General features: G+C 42.6%; 1 protein-coding gene across 1 annotated transcript in view; it reads left to right on the top strand.

Annotated features, from left to right (window-relative positions):
- The first annotated feature begins 424 nt into the window (after window positions 1–424).
- The window catches only part of SCAND3 (SCAN domain containing 3), a 28,273-nt gene continuing 6,704 nt past the window's right edge, over window positions 425–21,993 (top strand). Inside the window, exons 1-2 of the mRNA XM_077885894.1 lie at window positions 425–1,229; window positions 13,444–13,585. Coding sequence (XP_077742020.1) covers window positions 810–1,229; window positions 13,444–13,585 — 562 coding nt within the window. The 5' untranslated portion in view covers window positions 425–809. The remainder of the gene's footprint in view (window positions 1,230–13,443; window positions 13,586–21,993) is intronic.

A 21,993-nucleotide genomic window follows, 5' to 3' on the forward strand; every position in this document is an offset into this window, starting at 1 on the left:
TCTAGCTCCTCCTCGGGTCCGCTGGCGGCGGCCGCGGAAGGACTGAGGCCTCGGAGGAGCTGGAAGCGGCGGGGGGTGCAGCCCGCCGATCCGCAGCCGCCGCAGCAGAGCCCGCCCACGGCCGTGTGGCGCCCACGAGGAAAGCCCGAGCGGTCCGCACAAGGCGCGCGGCTTCCCGACGTACGACCACAGCCAGGCCCCCGAGCGCCCGTGGCCGCTACCACCAAGAGCTCGCACCGCCCGCGGGCTAGAGCGACCGGAAGTGCGCCCAGACCGGAAGTGCGCCCAGACCGGAAGTGCGCCCGGCCGGCGGGGACGCGCGGGCTGCGGAGGCGAGGGTGGAGCGCCGCCGGCCGGGAGGGTGGCGCTGGGCCTGCTGCGGCCTCCGGGAGGTGGGGGCCGCGGCGGGGGGAGGCCGGGGCTGCGCGCTGACTGCCGAGGAGCGAGCCCCCGCCCTCCTGGCCGTCGGGCTTGGCTTCCGAGCGGCCCTCCCCGCGTCCGGCCGCCGGGTTCCCGGGCGCCGGCGCCATGAGGTCCCAGGCGGCCGCGGTCACCTGGCGGTCGCGCCCCGCAGGTGAGGTGAGAGGCCGTGCGTTCCCGGCTTCCCGTCGGCGCCGAGGACGGCTTCCGTTCCAGCGGAGCGGCCCCGCGCAGCGCCCCGAGTCGTCACGGAAACCCGCGCTCCGCGGCGTCTGCGATCTCCCGGTGCTGGCGGCTTCCCTACCGCGGAGACTTTCCTAACCGAGTGGGGTCGGGGAGCGGAGAGCGCGCGTCTGCCCAGACCGCCGGGTGCACGGAGAGCTACCGGGATGGCCGCGGCTTCGGGGCTCCGCACGGCCCAGGCTGGCCCGGCTGCAGAGGACCACGCGGGTATTATCAGAGTGAAGGTGAAGGAGGAAGACCCGCTGTGGGGGCCAGAACCCTGCCTGCTGAAGGGTCTGTCTCACACCAGGGAGCTCCGCCGCCAGCGCTTCAGGCACTTCTGCTACCAGGAGACCCCTGGGCCCCGCGAGGCCCTCACCCGGCTCCGGGAGCTGTGCAGACGCTGGCTGCGCCCCGAGACCCACAGCAAGGAGCAGATCCTGGAGCTGCTGGTGCTGGAACAGTTCCTGACCATCCTGCCCGAGGAGCTCCAGGCCTGGGTGCGGGAGCAGCACCCCGAGAGCGGGGACGAGGTGGTGGCCGTGCTGGAGGACCTGGAGAGGGAGCTGGACGAACCCCGACAGCAGGTGAGGATTTGCACGGTGCCATCTTCCCTGGAGAACTTGGGGGCATGGGTCCCCGGTGGAGTGCATGCTGTTAACTTCACACTGGTGGCTGCAAATTCTGCTTTGGGGCATTCTCATTTGATCACCCGTGCAGAGGAATCCGTTCATGCTTAAGGAGTAACAGTGTTTGGTGTTTTTTTTTTTTTTTTAAGCTTTTTAAAAAATTTTCTGTTTATTCATGAGAGAGAGAGAGAGGCAGAGATATAGGCAGAGGGAGAAGCAGGCTTCCTGAGGGGAGCCCGATGTGGGCCTGGAACCCAGGACCCCGGGATCACGACCTGAGCCAAAAGTAGACGCTCAACCACTGAGCCACCCAGGCGCCCCTGTAAGAGTGTTCTTGTGAGAGCTGGTCCAAATAAGTCGATGATTTAACCAAATTGGAAACCTTGATCCGTTGCTTACCAGTAGAAAATATATTTTATTTAGTGACTGAAGTTAAAGTTGCTGTCTCTTCTTAGGAGTTGCAGTACTTTGAATATATGTGAAAACAAATTAGTGTGATATAAGGAGTACCTTCTAGGAGAGAGAAAGAAGTAGCCAGATTTAATAGAACTATCAGGAAAACAGTGAATGGTGAGATTTAGATTCCATAATAGGCCCTGTCACTAATGAGCTGTGTAACCTTGGGCATATCACACCTTCTCAGGGCTTTAATGTCTTCTGTACTACAAAGAGATTAATTGCATCATTTTCTAGATACTTTTTTAGTACCTGGAATTGTTGGTATGGGAGGTGTATTGAGCCCAAAATTTGGTCTTTCGTTATTACACTAGAGATTATTTTTAAGAGAGTATACTTGTGTTCTAGGAAGGTAATTATAGAGCATAATAGAGCCTTATCACCAAACACTTTTACATTTCTCTAATGATACTATCCATACATTTCTCTGGACTCTTTAAATATGAACACATTATATAGACAGTCTGGGCTATTTTTTCTTTTCTTTTTTTTTTTTTTTTTTTAAGATTTTATTTATTCATGAGAGACACAGAGAGAGAGAGGCAGAGACACAGGCAGAGAGAGAAGCAAGCTCCATGCAAGGAGCCGGTCGTGGGATTTGATCCCAGGTCTCCAGGATCAGGCCCCTGGGCAGAAGGTGGCGCTAAACCCCTGAACCACCTTTTTCTGAAAGTCAGATCTTTCCTATGAGACTGATAAGTAGGGACCTGAGTCCATAGTATAATGCTGAAGTGGTGCTGACTCATACATGAATTTTACCAGCAAGTAGATGTTTTGGGGCCACCAAGTAAGAGCAGCTGAATGGAAAGTATCTGATTGCAGCAGAATGCAGCAAGTTGTGAAGACATACTAATGTGCCAAATGCCCATTCACCTCCATATCCTTCCTCTTGGCTTTCCTGGACACAATCTCTGGGTAATGTTTATTTGCAAGGTTCCCTCCCATCTTTGTGTATCTTTCACTAAACTTTTTTGTGTTTGAGAAAGTGAGCAAGCACAGGTTTACAAGTGCTACCGAAGCGTGCTGGTGATAAAATTTCTGCTAGTGAGCATAAAAGAAGCTTTAACGATTGAAGAAAAGCTTGAAAATATAAAACACTTTGAAAAAAAAAAATGGAAGAATCTGAGACATTGGTTGTGGCACTGTTATGAAGGAGTCAGCTTTGCATAGTGCTGGAGACAATGCTTGGAAATAAGAGAAAGGTATCTAGGTGGAACAAATCCAGTGCTACAAAGTTTGTTAAAACAAAGCCCAAGGAAGTAGAAGAAATAGAACATCTGTTAGTGTGTGGATTGAGTACCAAAGGAAAAAGCAATCAGAGGCAGCCTTTCTCAAAGACAAGGTCCTAGCAATATATAAAGACCTTAAGAAAAAAGCTGGAAATCCTGCAGAAGTGCCTTCATCTGTGTCTGGCTTAGTGACTTGAAGAACCGCCATGCTTTCCACAATGTTAAGCTCTCTGGTGACGCTGTGAGGGCAGGTAGAGGGAGCTGTAGACCATTCTGCCAGTGTTAAGAAATTTGATTGATGAAGAAGGCTGTACCCTGGATCACATTTTTAATTTTGATGAAAGCAGCTCTATTGGAAGCAGATTCCCTCAAAAGCCTGTATCTCAAAGGAAGAAACATACATTTGAGGGCTTGAGGCTACAAAAGATCATCTGGTGCTATGCTGAGTGTAAATGTCAGTGGAGATACGAAGCTACAGCCTGTTGTGGTTCATCACATTGCCTACCTGCAAGCTTTGAAAGGAGTTGTAAAGACTAGCCTACTATAGTTCTAGTGGAAGAGGCTGGATAATAGGGCAGATATTAACTGATCTTTTAGGTGATGCTTTTAAAAAGCAACTGCAAGAGGAAAAAAATTGTCTTTCAAAATTCTTAAGAATTATAAGCCATCCGAGCCATCCTTTGACAGTTGCTGAATTTTCTTCATATATTAAAGTTCTCATTTTTCTTCCTAATATAACTTCTTTGCTCCAGCCCCTTGATCAGAGTGTGATCACAGCCTTTAAAGCTTATTACTTAAGGAGAACATTCCAGATGTTTATTGCACCTACAAGGGGTGATATACACACAAAGTTTTTGCAGTCTGGAATCAATTCAACATTAAACTTGCCATTGATGATATTGTGGTAGTTTGGAATGATGTCACAAAAGCCTTGCTTGGAGTGTAACATAAAATTCTCCCTGATTTAGTTCATGATTCTAAAGGCCTTGAACCTTCACAAGAGCTCTTCTGAATCCAGGCGAGCTGCATTGCTCTGGCATAGGAAGCTGAATCAGAAGTTGAGTGTGAAGATCCTGGGGAGCTGCTGCAATCCCATGCAGAAGATCTTTCTGTAAGAGCTACAGCAGCTAGTTTCAGGCACAGATGGAGGGTGTGGAAGAAGGTGATGCTGTTCATTTCTCACTCACCTTGTGCTTTAGGCATGATTCGGGAGTAGCAGTGGACTGAGGAGGATGATGGCCATGCAAAACACAGGGGGATCGAGCTTCATGTGTAAGATTTTGTTGAAGCCATAGAAGCTGCTGCTTTATTGAATGAAAACTAAGTATCACTAGGTATCTCTTTTTTCAGTCAATGTCAAAGTTAAAGGAAAAGCAAGATGATGAGCCAGAACCATTATTATATTTCTTCTAAAATCACTACAGGGATCCCTGGGTGGCGCAGCGGTTTGGCGCCTGCCTTTGGCCTAGGGCGCGATCCTGGAGACCTGGGATCGAGTCCCACGTCAGGCTCCCGGTGCATGGAGCCTGCTTCTCCCTCTGCCTGTGTCTGCGCCTCTCTCTCTCTCTCTCTCTCTCTCTCTCTCTGTGTGACTATCATAAATAAATAAAATAATATCACTACATTTCTTGGAAAATGTGCAAATACTTCTCCACATGAATTTTTTTTTTTTAATTTGAGAGAAAAGGTGGGGAGGGGCAGAGGGAGAGGGAGAAGCAGACTCCCTGCTGAGCAGGGAGACCCATACCCCATACAGGGCTCGGTCCTAGGACCCCGGGGATCATGACCTGAGCCACCCATGTGCCCCTCCACCTGAACTTCTTATGACAGTGTCTCTACCCTTGCTTCACCCTTTCCTTATACCTCTTTCTAACACAATAACTTTGCCTTTGTAAGGTAAAGTCCTATATGAGATATAATAATTCTTTATATCTTTTTGACTATGCTTTTATTTTTACTAGAATTGCTATCGTTTTATTAGTGCTCTGGTGACAGAGTTGTATAGATGTTCAGTAGTCTACCCTGTGACTTTATTTTCTCCAAAAATCTTGGTATTTTTTGTGCAGTTTTGTAGAAAGCATGTTTCTTCATGAGTTCACTTATTATAACATAGATGCCTGTATAAGCAGTCTCTTACTCTAGCCAGCACACCTGTCCCTTTGTTCCAAATGAACAGTATTGGTTTTTTTCCTTAAAATGTGCCTGTTACTTTTGGATTTTCCTCTTTTAGCTTTGTTAAGGAATGTTGCTGCCAGCTGAACACAGTTATCCCCTGCATTCAGACAGTTGGCTTTATACCCCTTCACTTTACACCACTTTACTTGCATTTTTACCTGCATTAGCACAGTAATGCCTCTTCTTCATAAAAATGAAAATCCTCTTTGGATTTCTTCTGGTGAGTAAAACCAGGAACGAATGTAGGTCTTTTGTACAGGGGAAGTAGCCCAATGTGAACTGACAGAAAGTGAGGGACACTGTTTGCCTTATGCCGTTTTGGCTTACATTAGTTTTTCTAGGAACTCTCTACTTCTGTATAGCAAGGGAAACCTGTATCTACTCTCCCCTTCTTTCTTCCTTCCCAACATTTTTTACTGTTGATTTTGCTCATGTCAGCAATGTAGCTACCTAGATACTTTCCCAGCTTTCCTTGTACTAGAGTTGGCTCTGCAGCCTAGCTCTGGCCAGGCGCAATAGGCATGTTTTCTGGGAGTTTCTGGGAGAGCTTTTACTTTCCTTATAAAATGGAACAGATGTGTTTAGTTCACTATTTCCCACTTCGTGTTTTGAACCTAAATGTGGTATCTGGAGCCGTGGTAGCCATCTGGGGACCATGAATGATAAGCATGAGGAGAACACTGTATGTTAAGAATAGCAGAGTGGAGATAAAACCACAGCTGGGGTCCCCACAAAACCATTAGTAAGTGAGGCGATGCACACACCTGCCCTCCCCTGGACTTCTTGTCATGTGACAAAAATAAACCCCTTTTTTTTTAAGTTACTGTTAGTTAAGTGTTCTAACTAATGGGGAAATATATGCATTTCTAATGAATATAGCCATATTTACTACACGATTTTACAACTAAAACTTTCTTACTAGGCATTTTAAAAAATAAAAGCCAGGAATCATAGAGTGAAAGACAAACGATCATCTAACCAGTTTGAGGTAATTTTGGCTTTTACTTTGTTACTGCCATCGCATGTCACCCCTTAAACCCTGGTGGTGGAGGTCCTTGCAGGACTGCTCGAGTGGGCAAGCAGACAGGTGTATACCCACTGTGGGAGAGGAGGAATCAGCAGGAGAGGACTGGCAAGGAGCTGTAGGGATGTCTGGTTTCATATCTTAGTTGCTCTAAGAGTTGTGCTTATATTAGCTTTACGGAATTGGTATGATTAGTATAAGCACTGGGTTCCCCCTGTTCTCCAGATGACTTCTATCCTTACTCTAGGACCCTGCCTCCTCTTGTTAGGGAAGGATTTCGGCAATTGAAACACAGCCCATTTTTTATACAAACCAATCTATGTAGGATATCGTATTCCTAAGATCAGGGAAGGGAAAACCTTACCAAGGAAACTGGCTCATCTGTTTTTTGAATTTGAATTTGTTTTAAAGGAGATTGGTTTAGTTTCTTAAACACTTTGCACAGTCTAGGAAGTGTGTAAATTTATAACGTGGGTCCTGCTGGGAAAGGACCTTGACACGTGAATTCCTTTAACCTTGCCTTTCATTTCCTCATACATCACTGAGTTTTTGCTTTTGGAATATTCTGGTCTGTTATAGTTTGGGTTCAGTATCCATGGGCATTTCCTAGCCATGCAGCAGAACAAGTTCTACCATTTACACCTTTTACTATTAACTTAGACTGTTTGAGTGTCTTGTTCTGCCTGTGAATTTGAATTATTCAAATTATTCAAGTAACTGTGAAATAGTTTACAGTTCTGAGAGTTTTTTTTTCCTCCACGAATCCACTGATCTGTAGAATTGAGAGGGCAAAAGAGCAACACTGTTGTCCTACAATCTACAGTAGTCACGGTTTGATGTTAGGTGGGTCAGGAAAGTTTTTCCAGTGTCTTATGTTTTTTTTTTTTTTTTTTTTTCAGTGTCTTATGTTTTTAATCCTAATCACTGTGCATACTCCAATCATCTTTATTCAGTTGATACATTTTGGGAGAGTAGGATGACAATGCTAGAAACAAAATTGCTTCTATTCATGGATATTGCTGATGAATATACAATTATCTATAATTTCTACATTTTAAAGCATAACATTTCACTAGTTGACATCTGAATGTTGGCATGGACTGTACTTTTTTCATTTTTTTTATTTTTGAAAGATTTTATTTATTTATTCATAAGAGACAAAGAGAGAGGCAGAGACATAGGCAGAGGGAGAAGCAGGCTCCTTGCAGGGAGCCAGATGCGGGACTCTATCTCAGGACCCTGGGATCAATCCCTGAGCCAAAAGCAGATGCTCAACCGCTGAGCCACCCAAGTGTTCCTCATTTTTTATTTTTAAAGGATAAAAATCATAACCATTTTTTAAAAAGATTTTATTTATTTATTCATGAGAGACACAGAGAGAGAGGCAGAGATAGGCAAAGAGAGAAGCAGGCTCCTCACAGAGAGCCTGATGTGGGACTCCATTCCCAGACCTGGGATCACACCTTAAGTCAAAGGGAGACACTCAACAGCTGAGCTACCCAGATGTCCCTTATAACAACATTAAAAAAAAAAAAAAAAAAAAGATTTTATTTATTTGACAGAGAGAGAGAATGCACAAGCAGAGTGCAGGGGTAGAGGGAGAAGCAGACTCCCTGCCAAGCAGGGAGGCCAGTGCTGGGCCCAGTTCTCAATGACCTGAGCCAAAGGCAGATGCTTAAACAACTGAGCCACCCGGTGCCCCACACGAATAGCCCTTGGAGTTGCTGATCATGTTCTAATTTTTTACCTAGGTGGTTCACTTTGTGTTAAATCATCAAGCTCTGTGCTTTTGAGCTGTGTACTTTTTTCTAAGCATATAATACGTCAATTAAAAACTGTTTAGTTACAGGGCTCTTGGGTGGCTCAGTCAATTAAGCATCCAACTATTGGTTTCCATTCAGGTCATGAACTCAGCATCCTGGGATCAAGCCCTGCATCATGCTCCAGGGTCAGCAGGGAGTCTGAGTCTTTTTCCCCTTCCCCCCTGATTGCATGCTCACTCTCTCTCTCTCTTTCTCTGAAATAAACCTAAAAAATTGTATTAAATAAAAGATTTTTATCCCATTGTGATGTCTCCTGCATGATAGGCTAGGATATTTGACTACATGCACATATTTAGATTTGTATGTCATGTGAATGAGGAATTATTTTTGTAAAGCCAAGACATAGTGAGGGAAATTTTCAGAGTTAACCAAGTTTGTAAATGCCTACCAGAGGATAAGCTAAATTTTTACTTGAATTTTGAAGTTAGATGCAGAGCATGGGTACTTGAGGCCAAGTAGGTGGTAGAGCATGGATTAATTGGGTTTCCACACCAGTGTCTTATATATTGATAGATCAACTTTTTTTTTTTTAAGATTGATTGATTGATTTATGAGAGATATACAGAGACAGAGGCAGAGACATAGGCAGAAGGAGAAGCAGCCTCCTGCAGGGAGCCCAATGTGGGACTCGATCCCCAACTCTCGGATCACATCCTGAGCCAAAGGCAGATGCTCAACCACTGAGCCACCCAGGCGTCCCAATAGATGAATTTTTTTTCTTTGTTTTGTCCTCAAGAATATTTGGTAAGGCAGACTATTGAAATGTTTGGTTGGGTTGCAGTATGGCTTCTATGAGGCTATTGCACAGGAAAGCAGGTGTGGCAGGAATGTGAAGTGGCCAGGCTACTTCCCCTGTGAGTAGCAGACTCAGAGAGATGGGATCAGGTGCCATAGTCAGAGCTTCCAACTGGAAAGTCCAAGCCTGATTTTGGTGTTCTTTTCACTGTAAGGTTTATTAAGTAAATACAAATCAGAATATCTGTTCTTAGGGAGATGACAGCTTTTTTTTTTTTTTTAACTTTTATTCTTGCTCTGTTTTAGAATTAACCATAGAGATGTGATTAATCCCAGAGACTATTCTTTTGAGACAACTATAGGAGGTTATTATTGGCTGTTGAATACAGATTTTCATTAATCTGTTTTCATTAGATTTCACAGTGGCAGAGATTGAGAATAGAATCTACCTAGCACATCTTCACTCCCAGTTTACTTGTTGCTTATAAAGGTCTATAGGTGAAATGAGTAGAAGTCTATAAGTCAATGAAAGGTCTCCTAAACTAGGGTAGCATAACACCCCAGCACACAACTTTTCTCATTTTTTTTTCCTGGTGAATGGCATTGATGCTTTAGACTTCATCTGAAAGGTTATATGTAGATACACTATTTCAGTGGAAAAAGATAATGTAAGTTGATAACAAACACAGTGTTACAGTGATTGAAATGCCAGACAAGAACATTAAGAGTTTCTGATAACAAACTGTGCCAACCAGTGAGCCATTAGCCACCTTCCTGGGTTTCTGTGATGTTCCCCCTTGTACACTATTACTTCCGGACTTAGCACAAGCTGATGTTAGACTGTAACACAGTCCAGGAAAACATACATACTGGATGGTGTCACAGCTGAATGTATAGATTCATATTTTACTGATATTTAGTAAATCAATTTACACAAAGGCTAAAAGAGCTTCTGATTTCCAAAGAAAGTGAAACCTAATCAAACCAACGGTGCTATATGGATAATTCGGAGGTAACCATGCTTTTATATTAAAGGTAGTGTTAATTTGAAGTTAACAGCAACAACTTTTCTTCTGAATATTCCCGCTAGATAAACCTGTTTGGAGCATTGATGTCCTCTTGTATTCAGCCTCTTCCTTATTTAACCACATCATAAGTAAAATATGAGTCTGAGTTTGTTCATGTTCCTGTAACAAAATATCGATGTAAACAAACAGATACGGTTCTAGAGGCTGGCAGTCTGAGATAAGGGTGCCATCACAGTTAGGTGGGGGGTCTCTTCCCATTGCAGATTTTTCATTGTATGGCAGAAAGGGGCTTAAGCTGCTCTGTGCGAGATCTTTTATGAGGATTAATCTCTGTCATGAAGGCGCCATCTTTATGATCTAATTTTCTTACGAAGGCTCCATCTCCCAAAACCATCTAGGTGGGTGTTGGGATTTTCACATGTGACTTGTAGTAGGGGGAACACAAAATTTCAGACCAAAGTAGAGCCAGAGATACCACCTGCCAGTGATAAGTAGAAGAAAATAAGCAAACAGAACCCAGGGAAGCTGAGGAGTACAACCCACCAGCTAATGTGCATGCACCTGAATTCTGAGGGGATGACCCTATTAGGTAATAACTTAATAAAGTATTACTGTGTCTTAGGTTCATCTATACCCAGTGAAGATGACTGTGCTGCCTAAAACCCAAAACTTAATAGAAAATGAATTTTTAAAGTTAATAGTATTTTAAACACCCAAGTACTAGGATAAAAAACATGAATGACTTTTTTTATTATTTGGGTGTATAGAATTACTCAAAATCCAGAAGTAATACCAAGAAATTTTTCTTTGTGAAACAATTTATAAATGTAAAACTAAAACCCCCACAAGCAAATTAAATGAATTAGTACAAATGTTTGTAATATATGTCATAGATAAAAGCTAATCTTTTTTTAATCTTTTATTTATTTTTAATTAATTAATTAATTTATTCATGATAGAGAGAGAGAGAGAGAGAGAGGCAGAGACACAGGAGGAGGGAGAAGCAGGCTTCATGCCGGGAGCCCGACGTGGGACTTGATCCTGGGACTCCAGGATCGTGCCCTGGGCCAAAGGCAGGCGCTAAACTGCTGAGCCACCCAGGGATCCCCAAAAGCTAATCTTTTTAAACAGAAGTGCAAAAAAATCCTCAAGAGACATGAGCAGATTTCATAAATAGATAAATGAATGACTTTTTTTAAAAAGATTTTTTTATTCATGAGAGACACAAAGAGAGAGGCAGAGACATAGGCAGAAGCAGGCTCTCAGCAGGGAGACTGATGCGGAATTCCATCCCAAAACCCCGGGATCACAACCTGACTCAACCACTGAGCCACCCAGGCATCCCTTGAATGGCTTCTAACTGTACGAGATGTTCCACTTCAGTCATAAAGGAACAAAACTACACTGAGGTACCCTTTATCACCTATTAGATGGCAAAAATTCAAAAGCTTGGCCACCACAGTCTGTTGGCCTAACTAGGAAGATGGGTCCTGTCCCTACATTGCTGGTACAAGATGGTACCATCCCCATGGGGGCAGCGGGAGAAGATTTTGGCACCATCTGACATCTGGGCATTTACCCTCTGATCGACCTAGCAATAATCTTTCTGGGAATTTACTTTGAATATACACATCTACAAATAAGAGAACATAGACATGTTTTTTTTTGTTGCAGCTATTTCTTTGTAAAAGCAAAATATCGTAAACAACTTAAATGCTCATCCATAGAGTGATTGTGCATATGTGTGTATAAACTATTGTGCATCAGTATAATGTGGCACCATGTACACATAAAAAAGAATGAGGAAGGTTATCTAGGGACTAGTATGAAATGACTTTCAGATAGTATTTTTATATTAAGTGAAAAAGAAAGAAGGTGAACTATATATAGTATGAAAAAAAGTACAGATTTGCATTAAATTTGTATATATTATGTATACACATATGTACCAGTGTTAGTGTGTGTGTATATATATGTTTTATTTATTCTTGTAAAAATAAAGGGTAAACCATCAACAACAAAAATAGTTTCTTTTTTTTTTCCAAAAATAGTTTCTTATGGGAGTGGGTAGGGTGGAGTAGAATATGAGCAAGACTTCTCTGAATATATATTTTGATTTTTTTATATCATGTAAATGTTGTAAGTATTTAAAAATAATGTTAAATTCAAAATGATTAAACACAAACAAATGAACTCACCTGTATATCAAATTAATAATAGCAAAAAAATAATTCAGGTAACTTGAACACCGTATTCTGACTACATAATCTCAGTGGAATACTGCCTTTGGACATATAAAGCTACAAAGACAGATTTTACTCAGTAGGTATGTTGTTGAGAGTGTTCTACAAGCATTGTAATTCTGAAACTTTTGTGTTTATTGTAGGTTACAGCAAATGAGTAAATATAAACATTGTATTGAACTAGGCTTTGTTTCACTGCCAGAGCGACATATTAAAATGGAGTATGGAAAGAGGAGGTAAATCTTGTGGTGTTGAAATTGAATTGAATTCATGATAATTTAGGACTATATTTGCCAGCTCTACCCAGGAAAGGGCCTGGAGGGGATGACACACCATGAACAATGAGCCTACCTACTACTCTGTCTTTGTTACTAACACTGTTGCTCTAGAATGAATCGACTTCTTAGGAACATAGTTGAAACTAGATCTGGGACAGGGAAGATATAATGTGGTCCTTGTGTTTATTGTTGTGGAAAGCATGGATGTACTAGAAAAAAAAGTGGGGTCATGTTCAAAGGATGCAGGAGCCTGATCAGAGGGGCGCTGGAGGCCAAGTGGGAGACAGTTTAAGATCAAGGTGAATAAGGATAGAATGGATTACAAAGTTAAGTCTATAGTGATAACTCAGAATGAGAGACAGAGGGGTGCCTGGGTGGCACAGTCAGCGAAGTGTTTGACTCTTGATTTTGGCCCACGTCCTGAACTCAGGGTCATGAGGTGGAGCCCTGTATGAGGCTCCATAACATGGAGCCTGCCTGAGATTCTCCCCCCCTCTCCCTCTGGCTCTGACTTCTTAAAATTGAATGTCATGAAAAGGCAGGCAACTATTTTAGATTAAAAGAATCAAAAGATGTAATAACCAAAAACAATGTATAAACATTGTTTCACAGAGTTAAAAAACCATAAAATATATTTTGGGGACAGTTAGGGAAATTTAATTATAAACCATATACAAGATGATTAGTGTGAGGAGAAGATAATGTTTCTTTTTCACCCAACACTGTTACCCAAGGTGATTTCCTTTTTCCCATCCGTACCACTGGGGTAATGATTTTCCACATTTATTCTAAAACAACTGTCAGATTCCTTCCTGGATTGAATAGCTCATTAGTGACTATTAGCTAATTTGCATAATCCTCACCACAAATATTTATTTTTAATTACTCATACTGAAATCCATTTACAATTTACTTTTAATTACCACAGCGTACGGAGGATTTCTCTAATGTGTTTCCGTTGTTATTTCCCCAAACAGAAACCACAGGGATGGGTATCAGCTTCTGTTCGGGGGGACAGTTTGTGTTATGTGGCTCTGGTCTTATTAGCCTCTTCTTACTCTGTCTTGCACTCCTCTTCAGAATTCAGTGGAGACTTTCTCTCCTTACATCCTATTTCAGTAGAAGAATGTTCTGCGGTTTGTACAGTATATTAATTTCCAAATGCACCTGTTTGTCCTCAGGTCTCACAGAGTACACATAGGCCAGAGACGTCTGTGGAGGAAATGACTCCTCTGGATACCGCAAAGGAGTCCTTGGGGACCCAGTTCCAGTCTGTGGAAGACAGCATGGAATGTGAATCTCCAGAGCCACACCCACTGCAAGGTAATGGTGAGGATCATTTAGTCTGGAAAGAGCATGAGATCTGAAAGTGGGAAGGATCTAGTCGCTGAGAAGTTATCAAACCTCCTTCTATCGCTACCTTACTGAATATAGCTGGAGGAAAAGTCAGCCAGGGTTGTGTGATGCTATTAAAGGAATTGAATTAAGCAGCCAGGTGATTGTGTAAGAAACCATTGAATGCAAGATTTTTCTGTGGATATTTTGCAATGGAATTAATTACTTGTGGATAAACCAGAGGTGCATCTGTGGATGAATGTTAAGCGCTTATCACTATAGCCATAGGTCCCATTTCTATAGGCTCTGCTCCAATTTTTGTCACGTATGATATTTAAGACTTGGAAATACTACTTAGAAATTCTACTAGAGAGAATGGAATTTGTGAAGTCTGTGTCCCTTAGCACTTCAAGGACTGTTAATAGGGTAATGTGTAGTGGAGGCAGGAACACTGGCTGGCCTGCTTCTGGAGCAGTTGTCTTTTCCAGAAGACTTAAGTATAATTGATAGAAGTTTTTCATCTCTTAAAGTCCTAGGCAGTCTCTCTTTATCCTAGACTTACTAATATTGTTCTCCTAACTCTGGACCTCATATGCTCTTGGTTCTCATTTACATTGCCCTGTATTCCCCACCACCCCCCCCCAATCCCAAATTCATCCTTGTTTGTCTGCCTTTTCTGCTTATGGCTCTACAGCATGGCACAAAATATATTAGTGCAGAAGAAACACCCTCCGTATGAACACCTTGTCAATCATATTTTGGGATCACACTTCCCATGAGTGTTGTCATCTTCATTATAAAATTAGTCAGCACATTTTTATCTATCACTTGCCTGTGTGGTCATGTGTTAGATAATGGAAAAGATGCTGGAGAAATTCCTGCTTCTTTAGAAACTTAGTGTTTTAGTTCTACATACGGAACAGTTAAAGAATAAAATGTTACATGCTGGTTTGTGTTATGAGTAAATTTATTTTTTTCAGGAAAGGAGAACTTACTGGTGAGTTTAAATTAAGCTTATGGGAGTCTTATTGGAAGAATTAAGAGTTAAGTGAGGCCAGATTCACAGTAACATATCACTAATTTGAATGTAGTTTTGGAAATTATGAAAATTTGAGAATGATTTAAATTCACCAGTTTAAAACTTGGTATGCAGATTGGTAGTATAAACAATGTTGACTTGAGAGAAAGTATTTTTCCCATAACACTGTCTAGAGGTGATGTGCTAATCCCAAATTATTCTTTTTTTTTTAATTTATTTTTTATTGGTGTTCAATTTACTAACATACAGAATAACCCCCAGTGCCTGTCACCCATTCACTCCCACCCCCCGCCCTCCTCCCCTTCTACCACCCCTAGTTCGTTTCCCAGAGTTAGCAGTCTTTATGTTCTGTCTCCCTTTCTGATATTTCCCACACATTTCTTCTCCCTTCCCTTATATTCCCTTTCACTATTATTTATATTCCCCAAATGAATGAGAACATATAATGTTTGTCCTTCTCTGACTGACTTACTTCACTCAGCATAATACCCTCCAGTTCCATCCACGTTGAAGCAAATGGTGGGTATTTGTCATTTCTAATAGCTGAGTAATATTCCATTGTATACATAAACCACATCTTCTTTATCCATTCATCTTTCGTTGGACACCGAGGCTCCTTCCACAGCTTGGCTATCGTGGCCATTGCTGCTATAAACGTCGGGGTGCAGGTGTCCCGGCGTTTCATTGCATTTGTATCTTTGGGGAAAATCCCCAACAGTGCAATTGCTGGGTCGTAGGGCAGGTATATTTTTAACTGTTTGAGGAGCCTCCACACAGTTTTCCAGAGTGGCTGCACCAGTTCACATTCCCACCAACAGTGTAAGAGGGTTCCCTTTTCTCCGCATCCTCTCCAACATTTGTTGTTTCCTGCCTTGTTAATTTTCCCCATTCTCACTGGTGTGAGGTGGTATCTCATTGTGGTTTTGATTTGTATTTCCCTGATGGCAAGTGATGCAGAGCATTTTCTCATGTGCATGTTGGCCATGTCTATGTCTTCCTCTGTGAGATTTCTCTTCATGTCTTTTGCCCATTTCATGATTGGATTGTTTGTTTCTTTGGTGTTGAGTTTAATAAGTTCTTTATAGATCTTGGAAACTAGCCCTTTATCTGATATGTCATTTGCAAATATCTTCTCCCATTCTGTAGGTTGTCTTTGAGTTTTGTTGACTGTATCCTTTGCTGTGCAAAAGCTTCTTATCTTGATGAAGTCCCAATAGTTCATTTTTGCTTTTGTTTCTTTTGTCTTCGTGGATGTATCTTGCAAGAAGTTACTATGGCCGAGTTCAAAAAGGGTGTTGCCTGTGTTCTTCTCTAGGATTTTGATGGAATCTTGTCTCACATTTAGATCTTTCATCCATTTTGAGTTTATCTTTGTGTCTGGTGTAAGAGAGTGGTCTAGTTTCATTCTTCTGCATGTGGATGTCCAATTTTCCCAGCACCATTTATTGAAGAGACTGTCTTTCTTCCAATGGATAGTCTTTCCTCCTTTATCGAATATTAGTTGCCCATAAAGTTCAGGGTCCACTTCTGGGTTGTGTATTCTGTTCCACTGATCTATGTGTCTGTTTTTGTGCCAGTACCACACTGTCTTGATGACCACAGCTTTGTAGTACAACCTGAAATCTGGCATTGTGATGCCCCCAGATATGGTTTTCTTTTTTAAAATTCCCCTGGCTATTCGGGGTCTTTTCTGATTCCACACAAATCTTAAAATAGTTTGTTCTAACTCTCTGAAGAAAGTCCATGGTATTTTGATAGGGATTGCATTAAACGTGTATATTGCCCTGGGTAACATTGACATTTTCACAATATTAATTCTGCCAATCCATGAGCATGGAATATTTTTCCATCTCTTTGTGTCTTCCTCAATTTCTTTCAGAAGTGTTCTATAGTTTTGAGGGTATAGATCCTTTACATCTTTGGTTAGGTTTATTCCTAGGTATCTTATGCTTTTGGGTGCAATTGTAAATGGGATTGACTCCTTAATTTCTCTTTCTTCAGTCTCATTGTTAGTGTATAGAAATGCCACTGACTTCTGGGCATTGATTTTGTATCCTGCCACGCTACCGAATTGCTGTATGAGTTCTAGCAATCTTGGGGTGGAGACTTTTGGGTTTTCTATGTAGAGTATCATGTCATCGGCGAAGAGGGAGAGTTTGACTTCTTCTTTGCCAATTTGAATGCCTTTAATGTCTTTTTGTTGTCTGATTGCTGAGGCTAGGACTTCCAGTACTATGTTGAACAGCAGTGGTGAGAGTGGACATCCCTGTCTTGTTCCTGATCTTAGGGGAAAGGCTCCCAGTGCTTCCCCATTGAGAATGATATTTGCTGTGGGCTTTTCATAGATGGCTTTTAAGATGTCGAGGAATGTTCCCTCTATCCCTACACTCTGAAGAGTTTTGATCAGGAATGGATGCTGTATTTTGTCAAATGCTTTCTCTGCATCCAATGAGAGGATCATATGGTTCTTGGTTTTTCTCTTGCTGATATGATGAATCACATTGATTGTTTTACGGGTGTTGAACCAGCCTTGTGTCCCGGGGATAAATCCTACTTGGTCATGGTGAATAATTTTCTTAATGTACTGTTGGATCCTATTGGCCAGTATCTTGTTGAGAATTTTTGCATCCATGTTCATCAGGGATATTAGTCTGTAATTCTCCTTTTTGGTGGGGTCTTTGTCTGGTTTTGGAATTAAGGTGATGCTGGCCTCATAGAGCGAATTTGGAAGTACTCCATCTCTTTCTATCTTTCCAAACAGCTTTAGGAGAATAGGTATGGTTTCTTCTTTAAACGATTGATAAAATTCCCCTGGGAAGCCATCTGGCCCTGGACTCTTATGTCTTGGGAGGTTTTTGATGACTGCTTCAATTTCCTCCCTGGTTATTGGCCTGTTCAGGTTTTCTATTTCTTCCTGTTCCAGTTTTGGTAGTTTGTGGCGTTCCAGGAATGCGTCCATTTCTTCTAGATTGCCTAATTTATTGGCGTATAGCTGTTCATAATATGTTTTTAAAATCGTTTGTATTTCCTTGGTGTTGGTAGTGATCTCTCCTTTCTCATTCATGATTTTATTAATTTGAGTCTTCTCTCTCTTCTTTTTAATAAGGCTGGCTAATGGTTTATCTATCTTATTAATTCTTTCAAAGAACCAACTCCTGGTTCTGTTGATCTGTTCCACAGTTCTTCTGGTCTCGATTTCGTTGAGTTCTGCTCGAATCTTTATAACTCCCTTCTTCTGTTGGGTGTAGGATCTATTTGCTGTTTTTTCTCAAGCTCCTTTATGTGTAAGGTTAACTTTTGTATTTGAGTCCTTTCCAGTTTTTGGATGGATGCTTGTATTGCGATGTATTTCCCCCTCAGGACTGCTTTTGCTGCATCCCAAAGATTTTGAACGGTTGTATCTTCATTCTCATTAGTTTCCATGAATCTTTTTAATTCTTCCTTAATTTCCTGGTTGACCCTTTTATCTTTTAGCAGGATGGTCCTTAACCTCCACGTGTTTGAGGTCCTTCCAAACTTCTTGTTGTGATTTAGTTCTAATTTCAAGGCATTATGGTCTGAGAATATGCAGGGGAGGATCCCAATCTTTTGGTATCGGTTCAGACCCGATTTGTGACCCAGTATGTGGTCGATTCTGGAGAAAGTTCCATGTGCACTTGAGCAGAATGTGTATTCAGTTGAGTTTGGATGTAAAGTTCTGTAGATATCTGTGAAATCCATCTGGTCCAGTGTATCATTTAAAGCTCTCATTTCTTTGGAGATGTTGTGCTTAGAAGACCTGTCGAGTATAGAAAGAGCTAGATTGAAGTCACCAAGTATAAGTGTATTATTATCTAAGTATTTCTTCACTTTGGTTAATAATTGATTTATATATTTGGCAGCTCCCACATTTGGGGCATATATATTGAGGATTGTTAAGTCCTCTTGTTGAATAGATCCTTTAAGTATGATATAGTGTCCCTCTTCATCTCTCACCACAGTCTTTGGGGTAAATTTTAGTTTATCTGATATAAGGATGGCTACCCCTGCTTTCTTTTGAGGACCATTCGAATGGTAAATGGTTCTCCAACCTTTTATTTTCAGGCTGTAGGTGTCCTTCTGTCTAAAATGAGTCTCTTGTAGACAGCAAATAGATGGGTCCTGCTTTTTTATCCAGTCTGAAACCCTGCGCCTTTTGATGGGGTCATTAAGCCCGTTCACATTCAGAGTTACTATTGAGAGATATGAGTTTAGTGTCATCATGATATCTATTCAGTCCTTGTATTTGTGGACTGTTCCACTGAACTTCTTCTTAAAGGGGAATTTTAAGAGTCCCCCTTAAAATTTCTTGCAGAGCTGGTTTGGAGGTCACATATTCTTTTAGTTGCTGCCTGTCTTGGAAGCTCTTTATCTCTCCTTCCATTTTGAATGAGAGCCTTGCTGGATAAAGTATTCTTGGTTGCATGTTCTTCTCATTTAGGACCCTGAATATATCCTGCCAGCCCTTTCTGGCCTGCCAGGTCTCTGTGGAGAGGTCTGCTGTTACCCTAATACTCCTCCCCATAAAAGTCAGGGATTTCTTGTCTTTTGCTGCTTTAAGGATCTTCTCTTTATCTTTGGAATTTGCAAGCTTCACTATTAAATGTCGAGGTGTTGAACGGTTTTTATTGATTTTAGGGGGGGGATCTCTCTATTTCCTGGATCTGGATGCCTGTTTCCCTTCCCAGATTAGGAAAGTTTTCAGCTAGAATTTGTTCAAATACATATTCTGGCCCTCTGTCCTTTTCGGCGCCCTCGGGAACCCCAATTAAACGTAGGTTTTTCTTTCTCAGGCTGTCGTTTATTTCCCTTAATCTATATTCATGGTCTTTTAATTGTTTGTCTCTTTTTTCCTCAGTTTCCCTCTTTGCTATCAACTTGTCTTCTATGTCACTCACTCGTTCTTCCACCTCGTTAACCCTCGTCGTTAGGACTTCTAGTTTGGATTGCATCTCATTCAATTGATTTTTAATTTCTGCCTGATTAGCTCTAAATTCTGCAGTCATGAAGTCTCTTGAGTCCTTTATACTTTTTTCTAGAGCTACCAGTAGCTGTATAATAGTGCTTCTGAATTGGCTTTCTGACATTGAATTGTAATCCAGATTTTGTAACTCTGTGGGAGAGAGGACTGTTTCTGATTCTTTCTTTTGAGGTGAGGTTTTCCTTCTAGTCATTTTGTTCAGTGCAGAGTGGCCAAAAGCAAGTTGTATTGGGAAAAAGAGAAAAAGAGAGGAGAGAAAGAAGGAAAGAAAAGAGAAAGAGAAAAAAAAGGGAAGAAAAAAAACGAAAAAAAAAAAAAGAAAAAGAGAAAGAAAAAGAAAGGAGGAAAAAAAAGGGGGTGGGGGAAGGAAACAAATCAAAAAGCAAAACAAAACAAAACAAAAGAACCACGGGGGAGTATCTTCTGATTCTGTGTACTTTAAGTCCCTTGGTTTCTCCTGGAAGTTGTCAGTCTAGCTGGTCTTCTGGGGGAGGGGCCTGTTGTGCTGATTTTCAGGTGTGAGCAGTTGGGGGAGCTGCCGTGCCCCTGCCTGGTGCAGGGCTCAGTGGGGGTTGTTTACCCCGTGAGGCCGCAGGAGGAACAGCCCCAGTGGCGGGGCAGCTCTGGAAACCTGGATTCAGCTCCGGCAGGAACTCCGTCTGCAGGGCTTGGAGGCTCCGGGGCGGGGCCGCTGATCTGCCCAGCTGGGGCAGGAGCTTCCTTGCTGTCCTGGGCCCTCCCGGCCTCTGCCTGTCCCGGGGGAGGCGGGATCCTGGGCTGTGTCCCGGCGCCCTGTGCTCCGGAGCCTGCGCTGTTGGATTCGCGCTCCCGGGCCCCGCAACCCCCTCCGCGGAGCCGCCGCCCGAGCCCCTCCGAGCTGCTCCTGGAACCGCGCAGCCCCCTCTGCACGGAGCCTCTTCCTCTGCCCGAGCCCCTCCGAGCTGCTCCCGGGGCCGCGCAGCCCCCTCCGCGGAGCCGCCGCCCGAGCCCCTCCAAGCTGCTCCGGGTCCCGCCGGGTCCCACCGTGCGCGCTGCAGCCCTTAGGGAGCTCGGCGCACTCTCCTGGGCGCGCAGTTGCTGTTACTGTCCCGGGGAGCCCGAGGGCATCCTCGCCCTCCTGGGTCCTGCTCCAACTCCCTGCGAGCCCCTTTCCCCTGGGAAGGTTGGTGCAGCTCCTGCTCCTCCGGGACGGGGCTCTCCTGTCCTGGGGACACTCGCCCCGGCCTCAGCCCGGCTCCTCGCGGGGCCCCTCCCCCTTGGAGGCCTTTGTTCCTTTATTTCTTTTCCCCCCGTCTTCCTACCTTGATAGAAGCGCGAACTCTTCTCACTGTAGCATTCCAGCTGGTCTCTCTTTAAATCTCAGGCCGAATTGATAGATTTTCAGGATAATTTGAAGGTTTTCTAGGTAATTTGGTGGAGACAGGTGATTTGGGGACCCTACTCTTCCGCCATCTTGCCCCTCCCCCATTCTTTTTGTTTTTTTTAAAATAGTTTCCTTAAGACTAGCCAGGCTTGAGTTATTCTAAATGTTTCTGTTATTATGAATGTTCTAAACATTTATTTTAATATCCTATATTAAGTCAAGTCAAAGAGTTTTCACTACTTCAGGCTCATCTACTACTATGTATTTATTAAAATTAATAATAAGGATACTTGTATTGGGTTTATAGTTTCACAAGCCTCAAAAGTGAGCTGATGTAAGTATATGATGTTGAAACCTACATCCCAGATGTTGCTGTAACAGCTAGCCTGTCTTAATAGAACAAAATGTGGTATAGTCTCAGGCCTTTTTTTAAAAAAAAACTATTACTGGGACACCTGGGGGGCTCAGTTGATTAAGCATCCAGCTCTTGATTTCAGCTCAGGTCCTGATCTCAGGGTTATGAGATGGAGCTCCACATCAGGCTCCAGACCATAGAGCCTGCTTAAGACTCTCTCCCTCTGCCCCTCCCCCTGCACTTACTCGTGTGTGCATGCTCGCTCTCTCTCTACAATAAATAAATAAATCTTTAAAAAAATCTATTACTGAATTGCTGAGGCTTCTCTAGCCCAAAAATTGTCTTTTGTACTAAATAAATAAATAATAACATCAATTTGCTGCTTGTTTTGCATAAAACAGTGCTTTACTTTTAAGGCTAATCCCACATACTGCTCTGGAAAGTCACATCCTGGCTTTTTACCTTTACTATATCAGAACTTTTTGTTCCTGGCTGGGTTCTTCATTTGGCTTCTCTTCCTCCAAGGTTGGACTCCCTAACCAACTTGTGTGCCTGGAGCCTCTATTTCTACCCCGAGCTCTAGTGGCTACTTGGGCAATGAATATATTTCAAATTATATTCCCAAATATTCTAATTGTTT

Source organism: Canis aureus, chromosome 37 (assembly GCF_053574225.1).
Source record: "Canis aureus isolate CA01 chromosome 37, VMU_Caureus_v.1.0, whole genome shotgun sequence".
Classification (NCBI taxonomy): Eukaryota; Metazoa; Chordata; class Mammalia; order Carnivora; family Canidae; genus Canis; species Canis aureus.